At 37.3% G+C, this 17,564-nt stretch overlaps 1 protein-coding gene across 1 annotated transcript in view; it reads right to left on the reverse strand.

Annotated features, from left to right (window-relative positions):
• Positions 1-3,551: 3,551 nt before the first annotated feature.
• Positions 3,552-17,564, reverse strand: part of LOC140122119 (probable cation-transporting ATPase 13A5) — a 49,431-nt gene continuing 35,418 nt past the window's right edge. The window contains exons 21-30 of the mRNA XM_072142607.1: positions 15,144-15,223; positions 15,022-15,064; positions 14,056-14,165; positions 13,056-13,152; positions 12,549-12,621; positions 12,243-12,417; positions 10,350-10,519; positions 8,887-8,975; positions 6,846-6,926; positions 3,552-4,116 (exon numbers count right to left, since the gene is read on the reverse strand). Coding sequence (XP_071998708.1) covers positions 3,883-4,116; positions 6,846-6,926; positions 8,887-8,975; positions 10,350-10,519; positions 12,243-12,417; positions 12,549-12,621; positions 13,056-13,152; positions 14,056-14,165; positions 15,022-15,064; positions 15,144-15,223 — 1,152 coding nt within the window. The 3' untranslated portion in view covers positions 3,552-3,882. The remainder of the gene's footprint in view (positions 4,117-6,845; positions 6,927-8,886; positions 8,976-10,349; positions 10,520-12,242; positions 12,418-12,548; positions 12,622-13,055; positions 13,153-14,055; positions 14,166-15,021; positions 15,065-15,143; positions 15,224-17,564) is intronic.

Raw genomic sequence — 17,564 nt, forward strand, 5'->3', positions numbered from 1 at the left:
CTATAGACATTGTTTGATAATTGTTTATAATTTATTCCTAAAAAAATATTTAAGCATGTTTTGTGTTGTATTTTTCTATTAATAAAGATATTATTTGTTTGATCCATTTTTCATGCCTCTGTTCTTTTTGTGGCTTTTGATTATATATTTTGGCATGTTTTGATCAGTGGTTACTGTTGGGCAGTGCTGGTCCATCTCTTGTGTATAACAAACTTTTTCATATGACTGTAATAAAGTTGCTACACTAGAAATGCTCTGCATGCTTTATCTACATAGAACATTTGGTAAACTCTTTGGGGCAGATTTACTTATTTACTTACCAATCCCTGCACGATCCACAGGTGCGTTCGCCGACGAGAATGACTGCGATTCACTACCAGTGTGTCCCCGGTCAGGTCTGCCGGAGTTCACCTTCTTCTTCCTGGTGCATGTAAGTACATCATCCGACGACTCGCTAAACCGAGTCCTCCCCCCCAATTTCTGTTGCATGAAAGCCAGCCCTGATGCACCAAAATCTGATCGCTTGTTTTTGCTTTACTATAATGTAATACTGTCAGACTTTACAACTAATGAATGTATTTGAATGTTATGTATATATTTTGGATTTTTTTTTCTATCGCCAACTAATATCATATCACCTGCATTGTAATAATCTTCTACTCTATTTAAAATGCTATATTATAAATTTCTACAAATAAAGCATATCTATATATGAATGGATTTGGATTTATTTACAATGAGCTTATGGTTTCAGAATTGCTCTTTCTTTAGACATAGCTGGGAAATATGTAAATATATTGGCTGTTGGTTTGGTTTTACCTATATTATGTCGTTAGGCTTTCTGAAAAAGTCCTGCTTGATGTTAAGGGGTCTTACTTATAAGGTAGCCGAAAGGCAATGTTTTCCTTAGGCATCCTGGAAAATGTATTTGCATATATCCCAGGATCCCTCAGTAGAGCATCAATAGTTATATAGTAAGTCTCCACATGCCTGCAGCCTTTAATAGAAAAGTCCCCATAAGGGTCAACATCTGCAAAGAGTTTGTATGTTCTCTCCGTGTTTGTGTGGGTTCCCTCCGGGTCCCCTGGGTTTGCTCCCACACTCCAATAAAACATACTGATAGGTTGATTAGGGTATGTGCCCCATTGGGCACATGAGTCTTCTTACTTCCCTGATCTTGGGCATAGCTAATGCTGCCACTAATCCATTAAATCCACTATTTGGAAGTAAGAAAATATATTTATTAATCATGTTGAATGGATTGATCCAACCTCAAAAACAGATTTTAAGATATTTATTTTAGCATGCAAACTAGTGGTTCTATTGGTTCTGATTGGTGACAGCACCCACTGGATGCATCTTGTGCATTGTTGAATATTTCTTTGAATTCTCATTTTGGTGAGATCTTCATCCTGGATGAACAGCCATGTTGGAGAGATTCCGCTGGGTTTTGTTGCATCTGCTTAATTTGCATATTTACATCCATATAATTTTATAATGTTTGAATTGGGATTTCTTCATTATGAAACAATTCTTTATGTTTGAAAATATAGATGTGCCCTACCTTAGCTTTGATTTGTTAAGGACGTATATAACCATAAAGTTATGTGTTGCTAGCATTACATCTCAGCCCTCTGCAATTCAGGAGATCATAGTAACCACTGAAGCTCTAACTGTTAATCACCTTTTTATATAATGATATGCATGTTGGATGTGGAAAATATTTCTTATTTTTTTACAAAAAGCAAGGGACCAAATTTTAAAAAGTAAAACAAAAAATCTAATTATGTCCTCTTCTATAATTTTTCTAGCTGGAAATACCCATTAAATAATCTCCAATTTTCAATTCAGGATAAGTAACACAGGTTGCCGTAAAAAAGAAGTGGAATAAATGAAAAACAATAATATACCTATAAGAATAAATGAAAAGCTAAATCGGAGTCAATCAATTTAAACAGGAAAGTGTTTGTAATCTGAAAACCACCATGTTTCTCTGTAATTATTTTCAAATATATTATCTAATGAGGATTATTTATATACAACACAGTCTATTAACCGTTTCCCTGCCGGGGACATATCTCATACATCCTCTGCATAGCCAAGGATGTATGTGATATGTCCTCACTTCAGAGGACTATAACATTGGCTGTGGCACCTAGAAACATACTTCTTTTTTCCTACAAGGAGAATCTCTTCTTTCAAATGAATCTAAAATTGTGTTTCTAGGTGTCAGGGAACCAGAGATATTTATGTTTAAATTAAGAATTTCGGTATTTCAGTGCGATTTTTATATTTAAAACCACTCTCAACTGCACTTTAACAGTTAATGGGGCATATTTATCAAGCTGTCTGAAAGTCAGAATATTTCTAGTTGCCCATGGCAACCAATGACAGCATCCCTTTAAAATATTCATGAGCACTAATAAATGAAAGCTGAGCTGTGATTGGTTGCCATAGGCGAAATATTAGAAATATTAGAAATACTAGAAATATTCTGACTTTCAGACAGCTTGATAAATCTGCCCCGATATCTCTGGTTTCCTGACAACAAGAAACAAAAATTTAGATTATTATGAAAGAGAAGATTATCCTTTTATATAGGAAAAAAGTGAGTTCCTAGGTGCCACAGAGCCAAAGATATAGCCCTTTAAAGTGTGCCCCCTTCAAGATTTTTAGCCAGAAGGCTACATGGAGAATTTGGAGGATGCTGCACACAGGAGCTGCTGCCAAATCATTTTTATAAGTGATAAATAATATCAACTAATGTTCTTGTTTTCAACCCTCTCCTATCCAGAACAATCTCAGAAAACACTTTCTCTCCGGTTGCCTTATATTTCATGATAATTTTTAACGAAAATTGAGCAAAATAATGAACATTCTCTCTGCCTAATATGGCTACATATTAACACCTCGACCCAGAACATGTCCATAAAGTGATATGTAACAAGAAAAACACACACGTTCCTGAATAAAGTTTTTATTTCACGCCATCCCTTCATTATTTATGCCTATGTTACGGTGTTCTTACTCAAATTCTTATGAAGCATAGAGGGTTCCATTATTGTGTAGACAATACAATCTAAAAGGGACTTTTGTTATCTCATTAGCTTGGTTTTTGGATATATAGGTTTTTATTTGGGTTATCGTTGTGTAAGGAAGCATACAATAATACTAAATCTATGTGAAGCTCAGTGCTACTTTTTGCAAAAAGAATTTGGCGCCACCCGGTGGATTCAATGGGGGTCATTTCCTAAGGGCCCGATTCGCGTTTTCCCGACGTGTTACCCAAATTTTTCCAATTTGCGCCGATTTCCCCTGAATTGCCCCGGGTTGGTACATATTGTGGTACATATAAATCTGACAGTTTGTCACAAAGCTACATGAGGGTGGTACAGGATGTCAACTGTTAATCAAGGCAAATCAACTGGTTGTCTGCTTTCAAAAATATAAAGGTTTTAGGAAGGCCTTTACTTTTTTTTACTGTTTTATTACTATATTTTGCAGGTTGTAATTTTCTTAAAATTTCCAGCTGAGAATCAGATATTTAGATATTTCAGTTTTAGTGATTTTATTATGATTTAGTCACATGCAGGTAAATATTTTCTGTTTTGAGCACATTATTTACCATCAAAATCGAATTTAATTTATTTTTTATACAATTTAAAATTTTCAATCAAAATTGCTGTGTCTAAAAACTGTTTAATGCAATTTTAAAAATGGGGCAAGTGTCTGCCTTCAGAAAATATATGGTTAGTTGGGGTTTATTAATATTCATTTTGCTGTAATTTCGGTTTTATTTGTAAATGTCAAAATTGTAAAAATTGCTCTAGTCAATAACATGACAAAATCTCCAGAAATGCCAATTGTAAAAAGAAGTTTCATTTATTTTCTGGCTTGCTGTATTGCTTCTTCAGGTTTGTGTTCATTATTTGATGCAGTGCAATTTTGGGGGTCCTCTACAGAGACACACTGGATGGCATAGTCTGTTCTGTCCTCTGGAGGCCATTCTGGATCTTTCTGAAGTTTTCTTTGCAACCTTCTGTACTGACTCTTTGATTTGTAGGTAAACATAGTCTTTAACCAGAGCCAAAGTTTTCTGTTTTCAATAAACCACATCTGGAAATTAAAGAATATAAAAACAAATAATTAATCACATTAGAAGTAAATTAAGATGGCACAATAATAAAAGTGATATGTCTTAATAAAAGAAGTGTTAATTGACTGGAATGAAAATAACCAAGAAAATACATCTTTTAGTCACTTAGCCATATATCTTTACCAGTGCTGTGCTAAAAAGTAAAATTTACACTAGAAAATGATAACAACATCTTTGTTAAATAAACTTCTGAACCTAAACACTGCAAAACATCACTTTGAGATGTACGGAACAGATTTTCAGTTGCAGAGATCCCTGCTTGAAATTGGCACCTCATAATCAGCATACACTTAACATATATACTAGAGTATAAGCCAATCGAGTATAAGCCGAGGCCCCTAATTTTACCACCAAAACCTATTGACTCAAGTATAAGCTGAGTGTGGGAAATGCATTGGTCACAGCCCCCCCCCCAGTATATATCCAGCAAGCCCCCAGTAGTATATAGCCAGCCAGCCCCCTGCAGTATACAGCCTGCTCCCTGCAGTATACAGCCAGCCAGTCCCCTGTAGTATACAGCTAGTCACCCCCAGTAGTATACATCCAGCCTGCCCCCTGTAGTATGCCGCCAGCCAGCCCACATGTAGTATGCAGCCAGCAGCCCCCAAAAGTATATAGCCTGCCAGACCCCTATAGTATAAAGCCAGCCTGCCCCCTGTAGAATACAGCTAGCATGCCCCCTGTACTATATAGCCAGTCTGCCCCTGTAGTATATAACCAACCAGCCCCCTCTAGTATATAGCCAGCCTGCCCCTGTAGTATACAGCCAGCCTCCATGTAGTATACAGCCAGCCAGCCCCCTGCAGTATACAGCCTGCTCCCTGCAGTATACAGCCAGCCAGTCCCCTGTAGTATACAGCTAGCCACCCCCAGTAGTATACAGCCAGCCTGCTCCCTGTAGTGTACAGCCAGCCTGCCCCCTGTAGTATGCAGCCAGCCAGCCCCCATGTAGTATGCAGCCAGCAGCCCCCAATAGTATACAGCCTTCCAGACCCCTATAGTATAAAGTCAGCCTGCCCCCTGTAGAATACAGCCAACATGCCCCCTGTACTATATAGCCAGTCTGCCCCTGTAGTATATAACCAACCAGCCCCCTGTAGTATATAGCCAGCCTGCCCCTGTAGTATACAGCCAGCCTCCATTTAGTATACAGCCAGTCAGCCCCCTGCAGTATACAGCCTGCTCCCTGCAGTATACAGCCAGCCAGTCCCCTGTAGTATACAGCTAGCCACCCCCAGTAGTATACAGCCAGCCTGCTCCCTGTAGTGTACAGCCAGCCTGCCCCCTGTAGTATGCAGCCAGCCAGCCCCCATGTAGTATGCAGCCAGCAGCCCCCAATAGTATATAGCCTGCCAGACCCCTATAGTATAAAGCCAGCCTGCCCCCTGTAGAATACAGCCAGCATGCCCCCTGTACTATATTTTTTTTTACAGCCGCTGCACATCCCCTGCCCGGCTAACACAATATTGGTCTGATGAAGGGTCATCCCGAAACGCGTCACTACCTATGAACCTAAATATTGTCTATCACTTCTAATAAAGACGAACCAAGCTTTTAGCCAGTCTGACCCTGTAGTATATAACCAACCAGCCCCCTGTAGTATATAGCCAGCCTGCCCCTGTAGTATACAGACAGCCTCCATGTAGTATACAGCCTTTCAGCCCCCTGTAGTATACAGCCAGCCTGCCCGCTGTAGTATACGGCCTGCCAGCCCTCTTTCTTCAGTTTTCTGTAACAGGTACAGACTATGAAAACATGGCCGTGTATCTGCTGGCTGTTACAGAAGACAAAAGAAAGAAGAGGAGCCGTGGGGAAGACATAAGAGGAGTCGCACGGACATCGGGAAGCCGAGCTGAGCATGGGGGGCGCCGGAGGGTGAGTATGTACGTTTTTAAAAAATTGACTTGTGTATAAGTCGAGGTGAGGTTTTTCAGCATATTTTTTGTGCTGAAAAACTCGGCTTATATACGAGTATATATGGACATAACTTGCCCAATATTCATGAATTGTTCATACAGTACATGACCTGTGCTAATAGTTGGCTGCACACTTTAATATATTAGCTATAGTACTGTGGCAAATACATGTAAAACATCATTAAACTCAGTGGGCACATTGATATATATGTTGATTGTGGGTGTTAGAAATTGATCACTTATCCTTAGGTGCAGTTTCTAGTAGGGAAGAAGAGACCGCTGTATTTGAGAGCTGTCGTCTCTCTATTTTACTTTTCATGGGGAACCGTTTTTAATAGCATTTCTCAAAATGCCAATGTGCAAATAAACTTTTATTCAGGTATTGGCATGTACACTAAAACATAAAGTTTTGTGGTGAAAACCTGATCAGCCTAGTGTCATCAGGGTAGAGCTATCTGGCAACTTTAGTTAATTCTCACTTATCTTATGTGCTTATCTCCCCCTTCTTCAACTTGTTGCCTGTAGATTACAGAGCATTTTCAAGGCTACAGGTTCACTTTTAGATCTTCAGAACCACACATCTCACTAATACATATACATACACAGGCAACTGCTATCACATAAACATTGAAATGTAATTTTCATTCCTTTTCCCATTACATTAGAAGTACCTACTGTAAATGTTTTACTGCCTATTGTAATATTATGTAATGAAGTTATTCCTGTATGACTATGATAAGGGGTTGATGAATAACAACATAGGAAATATTTACCTCTGCAATATATGATACAATAAAGAGCACAAGAACCATAATTAAGATGTAGACTCTCCAGTAATATGGGGTACACACCAGCTAAAGGGTACAAGAAAAGGCAAAGAAATGAATAACAAAGATAGTTCAATAATAACAACTAATAAATAACAATAAACATAATGAATGATAATATGATTAATTCTAAAATGAATATAAAGTTAGAGCTGAGAGTGTCATTGCGTTTATTTGTGTAAATGGGTGGTACCCCATTGGAGGGAAGGCAAACGGTTAGATAAGAATGAGTTCTTTGTTATTTTTATACCACATGAGGTCCACTAAAAAAATTCCCATCCCATATCCAAATGTGTGTGTGTCTAAAAGCTTTTGGTTTTTCAAAGACTATTTATCTTTACACAGGTTAAAAATAGTAATTATTAAAAAAACATTATAAAAGAAAATGGCATTTGCCTATATTTGTTCATACTCCATGTGACAAAATTATATGATTTTCTTTGGATTATTATAATTTGTAAAATTTGTCACGCAGTGATAAGACATAGGGCTCTATTAGAGTCATCCTTGCGTATGGTAGGTATTGCTGCCTGTTAAAGGATTTCTTTGCCTTTATCAAAACTGTAATGAATTGGTCCAACTTTATTAGGTACACCATGCTAGTAACGGGTTGGACCCCCTTTTGCCTTCAGAACTGCCTCAATTCTTCGTGGCATAGATCCAACAAGGTGCTGGAAGTATTCCTCAGAGATTTTGGTTCATATTGACATGATGGCATCACACAGTTGCCTCAGATTTGTCGGCTGCACATCCATGATGCGACTCTCCCGTTCCACCACATCCCAAAGATGCTCTATTGGATTGAGATCTGGTGACTGTGGAGGCCATTTGAGTACAGTGAACTCATTGTCATGTTCAAGAAACCAGTCTGAGATGATTCCAGCTTTATGACATAGCGCATTATCCTGCTGAAAGTAGCCATCAGATGTTGGGTACATTGTGGTCATAAAGGAATGGACATGGTCAACAACAATACTCAGGTAGGCTGTGGCGTTGCAACGATGCTCAATTGGTACCAAGGGGCCCAAAGAGTGCCAAGAAAATATTCCCCACACCATGACACCACCACCATCAGCCTGAACCGTTGATACAAGGCAGGATGGATCCATGCTTTCATGTTGTTGACGCCAAATTCTGACCCTACCATCCGAATGTCGCAGCAGAAATCGAGACTCATCAGACCAGGCAACGTTTTTCCAATCTTCTACTGTCCAATTTCGATGCGCATGTGCAAATTGTAGCCTCAGTTTCCTGTTCTTAGCTGAAAGGAGTGGCACCCGGTGTGGTCTTCTGCTGCTGTAACCCATCTGCCTCAAAGTTCGACGTACTGTGCGTTCAGAGATGCTCTTCTGCCTACCTTGGTTGTAACGGGTGGCGATTTGAGTCACTGTTGCCTTTCTATCAGCTCAAACCAGTCTGCCCATTCTCCTCTGACCTCTGGCATCAACAAGGCATTTCCGCCCACAGAACTGCCGCTCACTGGATGTTTTTTCTTTTTCGGACCATTCTCTGTAAACCCTAGAGATGGTTGTGTGTGAAAATCCCAGTAGATCAGCAGTTTCTGAAATACTCAGACCAGCCCTTCTGGCACCAACAACCATGCCACGTTTAAAGGCACTCAAATCACCTTTCTTCCCCATACTGATGCTCGGTTTGAACTGCAGGAGATTGTCTTGACCATGTCTACATGCCTAAATGCACTGAATTGCCGCCATGTGATTGGCTGATTAGAAATTAAGTGTTAACGAGCAGTTGGACAGGTGTACCTAATAAAGTGGCCGGTGAGTGTATATATACATGTAAATAATACATTATAGATGACACATTGGCTACTCCTAAGGGAAAATCCAAACATATGTCATTATTGAATAAAATCTAAACTAAATGAAATCAAATTTGAGTTTTTACCATTTATATAGACATAAGTAACAGAAAATAATATTGAAATGATAAATGTATGTTTGACATACATTATCGTTAACGTTACCTCCATAATAGTATATAATGTTTCAATATCAGCAAACATGACAAACAAATAAACTGCAATTTGAATTGCAATCATAATTGACAGCAGATCTGAAAATAAAATAATATATTATCATTAAAATTTACAATAATTTCTAAAGTATATTTTACTTTCAATGTCAGATGGATGTCACCATAAATGCAGAGCAAAAATCATATTGGTAAAATAATTACGTTGCTTGATTTGTTTACCTTGGATATGTAAATAAGATGGCAGCTAATGACTGGTTTCAGCAGCATTTATTCAAATATTTTAATTGTGTTTCCTTGTAAAGAATGGCTGGACCATTATACAAGCTCTTATACCCCTTGTGCCACCTCTTCATCTTCATAGACTATAAGCTCTGGTGAGCAGGGCCCTCACTCTTATTGTTTCATATGACTGTGTTATTACTCTTTAATGTTTCATTTTATCTGTAGCGCTACTGAATTTGATGGTGCTATATGAATAAAGATTATTAGTATTACCCAGCAGTCAGGTGTTTCCACTCCATTCCCTTACAGTAAATTATTATCACATGTTGGTGGCTGATCTGTTCTCCATGATATCTATACCCTTAAATTAAGGTTGTTTTGATATTTTATTTACAGATGCCATAAAGGAAATTGTGGGATCCTCATTATACCAAAATGCCCCTCACAAAGCACAGAATCTATTGTTACTTTGTCACATTCTCCAATCATTCATTGACGTATAAAAGTAGCAGATACGTTTTCTGAGTAACTGTGTTTTAGGATGATTTGCGGTAATGGGCTTTGACTAACTACTCTACAATATATAAAATCATATAGTTCTTCACCCTGAACAACATATTAGCTATGAATCGTTCAGTCAATGACTCTAAAATATAGCAAAAAACATCTGAATTTAAATGTTTCTGATCAAAATGACCTAATTTTGACATATAGAAATGGACAGAACCATCACTGAAAATGGGTAGTTTAGCTATTATATTGCACAATATTACAATCCAGGTGCAAGGCGTTGTACCTATTCCTATATTAAAGTCAGCCCAGGAATTAAAACTGTAATCCAGGTGCAATAAACCTTTGAAATATCACAGTCAACATTTACTTATTGACAAATGTGACATACACATAATACAATAAAGGTTGGGTTCATAAAATCACACAATAAACTAACAAATGGTCAACATGTATTCTATGCTGCTCCTGATTGTCCCTGATTTAAGGATAAAAAAACTGAAACAATGGATACATGGTATATAGAAAGGTTTCAAAGTACCAAATCTGTGTAGACCATTCATGAGAAAACAAATTAACTCAGATGACAACATTTTTAGCATTTCATTCAGGTACTTATTTTAAACTTGGGAAAATGATAGACACTATTTTACTGTTTTTCACAAAAAACAGATATATTCACAAATATACATACTAAATTCAATATTCATTTCCACTTACAGTTGGTATATAGAGGTTGTCGGAATGGCCTCCCTTTGGCAAACACAACTTCTACAACAATTTCATGGAAGCCAGTTATGTAAAACATTGTTGTTGTGAAAAAGTTCTCTGCGTATCTATGTTCTCTCACTGTAACATTTGCAGAGCTGTAGTTCAATGGCAGACATGCACTGTGGGGAAGGAAACAGAAATTGCAATAGTGTTCTGTTGTGGGCTTACTTTGTATTGCAAGCAATATATGGCAGGCATGAGTGAGGTCTATTATGATATGAAACGCGTAACCTATTACTTAAATTTTGTGATCTCATATTATTTTAATCATGTTCTAAACTTTTTTCAGATTTTAACTCGTTTTGGCATTTCTGTTTTATTTTACCATTTACAGAGAAGGCTTGTTATTTGTGAGAGAAATTTTACTTTTTAGTGGTGCCACTTATTATTCCATGCACTTATTATTCCTGGAAAGCTGGCTAAAAAATTCCAAGTGCAGTGAAATTGACAAAAACGCATTTATAACATTTTCTGTGGCCCCTATTTTTACAGCTTTCTCTGTGCACTCTAAATGGCACCTCCCCTTTCTTCTTTCAGTGGGTACAATCACAGGGAAACAAAATTTATGTAGATGTATCCGTTTTTAATAGATAAAAAATTTTTTAAATCCTTTGTGCAAAAAAATGCCATTTTGCCAGATTCTAATGCCAATAATTTTTTCACGCTTTGGTGTACCAACCTATATAATGTGCAATTTTTTACAGTAAGTGCTGTTGGTTTAATTTATATCAATTTGGGACTTATATGAAAGTTTGATAATTTTTCATTCAAATATTTATGGATGGGAAAATGGCAAAAAAGTGGTGATTCAGATATTTAGGTGCCATTTTCCGTTACTGAGTTTCATGCTGGGAATAATCTTTTTCATATTTTCATTATTCAGTATTGCCACTTCCAAAAATGCTGGTTCTAACATGTTAAGGGTTTTTATTCATTTTATTCATTTTAATATATGGAAAGTGGATTTAAACTTTTACTTTTTTATCATATTATATTTTTTTATCTTTTTTTTTTACTATTATTTCAGACAGCCTGGAGGGTCTGATCACTTATACTATATACTAAAATACAACTCAATTGCAGTATTTAATAAGTTTACTGCTGATTTCTCTAATAGCCTGTCATTGGAAGCTTATTGGAGATCATTATCCCTGTAGGCCATGGTTCGACCATAGCACTCAGCAGATAAACCGCCGTGATTGGTTCCAGCACCAACCGCAATAGTTGGAAGCAGGTGTTAGACATCTGCCGTGTATGGAGATAGCTTAGCCTGTGATACGTCATGGTGCACTGTAGAATCCAGTTTCAAAACACATAGGGGTTAATTTATCTTTATCTCTGTTTGCTAGTTTTTTCCCCGTCATTTTTCCGTCTGCTTCCTTGGTAATTTATCATTCTCAGTTTTTCCTTGTGTTAAATGGGTTTCTTTTTTGCAGATCTCTTTTTAACATTTGTTACAAATACCTCAAAAATATCATACAAATGTCTCAAGTCACTTATTTCCATTTTTGAAGTTTTCCTTAAGTATGGTTTCGTCTGGAGTTTTTTTTTTAAAATAAAATGATAAATGATAAATGTCATTTGCGACATTTTGAGCATCTGGAATAGAAGATAAATGTGTCTTACCGACGAAAAAACTAATGTCTGGCAGACATTTCAAAATGTCCCCAGTAAGGCGTGAAAAAGACAGATAAAACAGGAAGAAAAAGAAAGATAAATGACCCCTATACTGTTATAATGCTGAGTTACTAGAAAAAAGTCAAATTTCCAGTACTTCTTAATTTCATCATCATACATTTCAGAATTGTTATCATTACTAGGGACTTAAGTCAACAAATTTACCTGAAGACATCCGTTTCATTGAACCATGGCTGCTGTTGAAGCAGAAAGAAAGCTGTGCTCTGGACAATCACAGTAAAAGTGAGATGCATAAAAATGGAAAGTAATAAAGGAGGAGTAAGAAGTTGTCCGGATGGTCTATAAGGAGCCAACTTTGGGGCTGGGTGGTTTAAACTCACTAGAGGAATAAAAAAAAACAATCATTTGTGAACTTAAAAATGAAAATTTGCTACAATTTTTCATTCAATATTTCAGTCCACACATAGTATAGGAACAACAATTCTAAATAATAGATAAGAATATTCTTACTAGTCAGAGTTACAGTGATGTTGATAACCAAGTCATGCATGAGATATTGGTAGTTTCCAAGAAGTGTTTGTTTCTAAGAAAAAATGCATACAAACACGTGTCATACATTTTTTTTTACAAAGCTACCATCAACTAATTCACACCCTTCAAAAGACAACAGTCATTACAAAAACTGTAGTAGTACATACGTCTTATTTGCATTAAATAACCCCTACACACAATCATCATTAACCAATTTATAGAAAGTTTATATAGTCAAAAACAATCAAGAAAACCTTGCAATTGTGACTCCAGGAGCCGCCAGAAAAAAGAATTGCAGCTGCTTTATGAACGCTGAAATGCAGTGACTTCAATGTTGTATTTTACCACTTCTAAACAACTTTAACATTTCAGCACCTTTGTACTACCCTTTCTTCCTGTTATCTTTAAAATTATGGATACTCCAAAGCTACAAAGATTTGCAGGTAATACATGTGGGACAGAGGTAAAAAAAGTACAATTTCATACCCAAAAAAGAAACAATATGCAAACAATCCCAATGAACTGAAACATGGTCAAGAATTTGAAGATGGAAAATGTTGTAATAAGAGTATTCCGACCCTCCCTGCAGGGAAAAAAATATTTTTGTTATTCATAAAATGTAATTATTGAGGCATATTATATTAATAACATACCATATAAATTATTTGTAGGTGCACTGTCCCTTTACACAGCTAGCAAAATGTGTTTAACTTTCCAAATGTTTAAGGTATTGAGTGAGGTGGTGGTATTTAACAATAATTTTCAATAGTGCTTGTAATTTCTTTGCCAGAAATCATATAATTGATGATGCTGGCATTAGTCCAAAAAGACTGTATATTCATCCTTATTAATAAGAAATTAATATTTTACCCTAAATAAGGCATTATCACAATGCTTTGCAGAGCATTGCTTGTCCTATCTTTATCCTTTTTTGTATATAGTACACCATTGTGTATTATGTTAACCAAGACTTTGAGGGGATGTAAGTATACAAAATGTATAATTCTTAATTTAGATAAATAATAAGTTGATACATACAGTAATGCAATACAGTGGGGCAGATTTACTGACCCGGTCCATTCGCGATCCAGCGGCGCGTTCTCTGCGGTGGATTCCGGTCTTCCAGCAATTCACTAAGGCAGTTCCTCCGACGTCCACCAGGTGGCGCTGCTGCGCTGAAGTCCGCTGAGGTCCGCCGGAGTCCACGATCTATTGCTGGGTGAAGGTAAGCGCGTGTCCAGCGACACTTTTTTTAAAAAATGCAGCGGTTTTTCCGAATCCGTCGGGTTTTCGTTCGGCCACGCCCCCCGTGCATGCCCCCACGTGCATGCCGGCGCCGATGCGCCATAAACCGATCGCGTGCACCAAAATCCTGGGGCAATTCAGGAAAAATCGGCGCAAATCGGAAATATTCGGGTAACACGACGGGAAAGCGCGAATCGGGCCCTTAGTAAATGACCCCCATTGTCTTCTTTCTAAAACTTACTTGATGAGTAATGGAACACATTTAATATTTGGAATTTTGGATGTAAATGGAGAGGCCACAGATGCTTCTAATTCAGAGAGTGAAATTCCAGCATGAGCCTTATTAAGTGCCTGTGAGTAATAGTAATAATTAAATTATTACTTTTCTATAATAATCAAGAATCACCATAATATCTGTTATATCCTGTTCTGAACTAGTAACATCCTAACTGCCTTAATTAAAATCACATATTGGAAATTAGAAATTATAGTCAACATAGCACAGACATTTTTGCACAAGCCCATAAACAGATAAATTATCTACAAACAGATCCATAAACAGATAGCTTATCAGGTAATTTTTGTGTGTATGAGACACATACTATACAAGCTGGAATACAGATTTCTCTTTTGAGAGACAAAAGCTGTTACTAAGGGGACTCTACAGCTAATTTTATACAAACTAAAGCATTTTCTTAACAAAGCATATTGCAAAAATACTTGCACTCCATCAGACATATTAAAACTTATCTCAAATTATATATATACTTTAATATTTCCAACCTGCTGACATGTGCACAATGTCTCTACACAGTAGCGCCAATGTCCTAACAGTAAACACAGTTGGTTTCTCTTTCATACATTAGTATTCTTCACTGTAAGTTGTAGTAAAGTACTTCATACATTTTTGGGGGATTGTTCATTTACCTTTGATCATCTTATGATGTTTTATGTATATATTCGGTTTTTAGAATTATACATGGTTTTTGCATTGAAAGTGTCTGCCAGTACTTTTCTAAAAAAAGGGCAAGTAGGTGAATTTCCGTACAGTTGAAAAGATAAAACCTGTTTATAAATATATGGTGTAGAAATGTATGGATTTCATGAAAGTCTGTATAATTTATATTGATGTAGATGGTTGCCCTCCTGTGTTTGCGTAGTGACAATTTTTCAGATCAAATACTTTTTTTGGCTAAAATTTCCTTACCCCACAATCATTGGCTCCATCTCCGCACATGCCAACAAAGTAACTAAAAAGAAAGACATTTGGGTTAATGTGATGCTTGCAACCTTTTAAGTAACAGTAAGAATACTTTCTTTTGAACTTACTCTAACTTTTGAAGCTCTTCAATTAAACTTGATTTTTGTTTTGGAGTCATCCTTGCAAAAATGGTTCCATTTAATAATATCTTTAAAAAAATTAACCACATTAAATGTAAGGCATATATACAGTATATATTATAAAATAATAACTTCGGATGAGTGAACCAGTGAAAATTCTGAATTTGAAATATAATTTTGGGTCTAGGTTCAGGTACCACCACCAGTAAAACCAATCCACCAGTAAATCACTGTGGCTGCGTCTGCACTGACACTATCAAGCTGGCGCCAATGCACCGTCATTGTAGAAAGGGTCGTTGCTCCCAATGACATCATGGTGCAGCAATGATCCTTCCTAAAATAGCGGTGTCCTCAGTCCAGCATTTATTTACATACCACTAGCGGCTTTGCCAACTGCCACAATGGATACCAACACCAATAATGGGTGTTAACGGCGAGAGAAGGAGGTTAAAGGAAACCTACCACTTCTGATGGTAGGTATGAGATGTAAACACCGGGCACCAGCTCAGGGTGAGCTGGTGCCGGAGCTTACCTTAACTAGTGTTTTAAACCGCTATATCGCGGTTTAAACACATTTTGATTTACATCCCCGAGGTAGCTTCGGCGCTGCGCGCATCAGAAGTGGTGGGTTTCCTTTAAGATGAATCTGGACCAGAACTTCTAATGGAGTACAAACTTCAGTAGAAACTTTGGGTCCGATACTAATTTCAATAGTAATAATAATGAAACAATTTGACGTGACCTAAAAGTTTTCACTAATGTTGTATCCTATAGTTCTTTTATAATACCCAGAGTTTGAGTAGATTCAAATCTAGTTACAATGAAATATCCAACAATTAAAAAAACAACATTTTTTTTTACTACACAGTGGATTAAAATCTTATATTTTAATCCAATAATTGAATGTTTTCAATTAAAAAAAAACTTTTCAACAAACTTTGCATCAGTAAATAGCACAAGTGGCTACAAGAAACTTTGGGAAGAATATATAAAAATCTGTTTTCCAAGGTGTATAAGGAAAACTTGCCTCCATTCTACCAGTTGGGGGTCCATTTTCCCACATAATGTCATATTTTAGCCATAGTCTTCTTGTAAGTCATACATTGATGTATACTGAGCTGCCTTTCAAGGTAGAACAGATGCAAAATGCTTCCTTGTTTACATACTTAGTCTCTCAAAAGACAGATGAGAAGTAGAGATGAGCGAGCACTAAAATGCTCGGGTGCTCGTTACTCAAGCCGCACATTTCCCAATGATTGAGTGCTCATTTCGAGTAACGAGCCCCATTGAAATCAACACAGTGCAGAACAGGTTGCAGATGTACGGGAACATCTGCGATCTGTTCCGGAGACACGCGTGCAGAACGGTGTTCTCCGCAATAGTATTTGAAGATCAATATGTGTGAAGAACAACTTGCAGATGTTTGGAAACATCTGCAAGTTGTTCTTCACACATATTGTTCTTCAAATACTATTGCGGAGAACACCGTTCTGCACGCGTGTCTCCGGGACATCTGCGATCTGCTCCGGAGACACACGTGCAGAACGGTGTTCTCCGCAATAGTATTTGAAGAACAATATGTGTAGAGAACAACTTGCAGATGTAGCCAAACATCTGCAATGTGTTCTTCACACATATTGTTCTTCAAATACTATTGCGGAGAACACCGTTCTGCACGCGTGTCTCCGGAACAGATCGCAGATGTTCCCGAACATCTGCAATCTATTCTGCACTGTGTTCTTTCACTGTTTTCTTCAATTAAATGATTAAATTAAAAGTTTTAATTGGATTTTTTACTGTTCTTCACTTCTTTTTTTTTTATTAAATGCTCGTTATCGAGCAGGGCAAATACTCGTCTGAGCAACGAGCCGGTCCGAGTATGCTAATACTCGACCGAGCATCAAGCTCGGACGAGTATACTCGCTCATCACTAATGAGAAGGCAATGAGGAAGGAAAATCATGCTTTTTTCATTTGTTTTTAACATTTAATCTCTGTGGTGTTTAAGGGGTTAGTCACCCGGGATCAGAGCTTTTTTGATCCTGTGTGTTAGTGCCAGTGGTAGGATATAATGACACAGCCCAGTGCTAACAGCAGGATGCAATCATCTGCTATATTCTGCTAATGCGGCTTCATAGAAAGACATTGCATCAGAAGAAGTACCTGCAAGACCACCAGAAAAACGCAATACTGGGGTCATTAACCTGTTAGTGCTCAGTGTTCAATATATATATCGGACTCTGAGTGCTGTAACTTCACACTCAGCATCTAATATATTGGATGCTGAGCTGATGCCGGTTCAGCTCGAAATCGGAGCAGGGCTGGCATTGGGGTGTCAGCTTAACTTAAGCCTCATTAACATGTGAAGAGACATATAATGTGAAAAAAGTCAAAATCATAACACATTACT

The sequence above is a fragment of the Engystomops pustulosus genome, chromosome 3 (genome assembly GCF_040894005.1).
Source record: "Engystomops pustulosus chromosome 3, aEngPut4.maternal, whole genome shotgun sequence".
Taxonomy (NCBI): domain Eukaryota; kingdom Metazoa; phylum Chordata; class Amphibia; order Anura; family Leptodactylidae; genus Engystomops; species Engystomops pustulosus.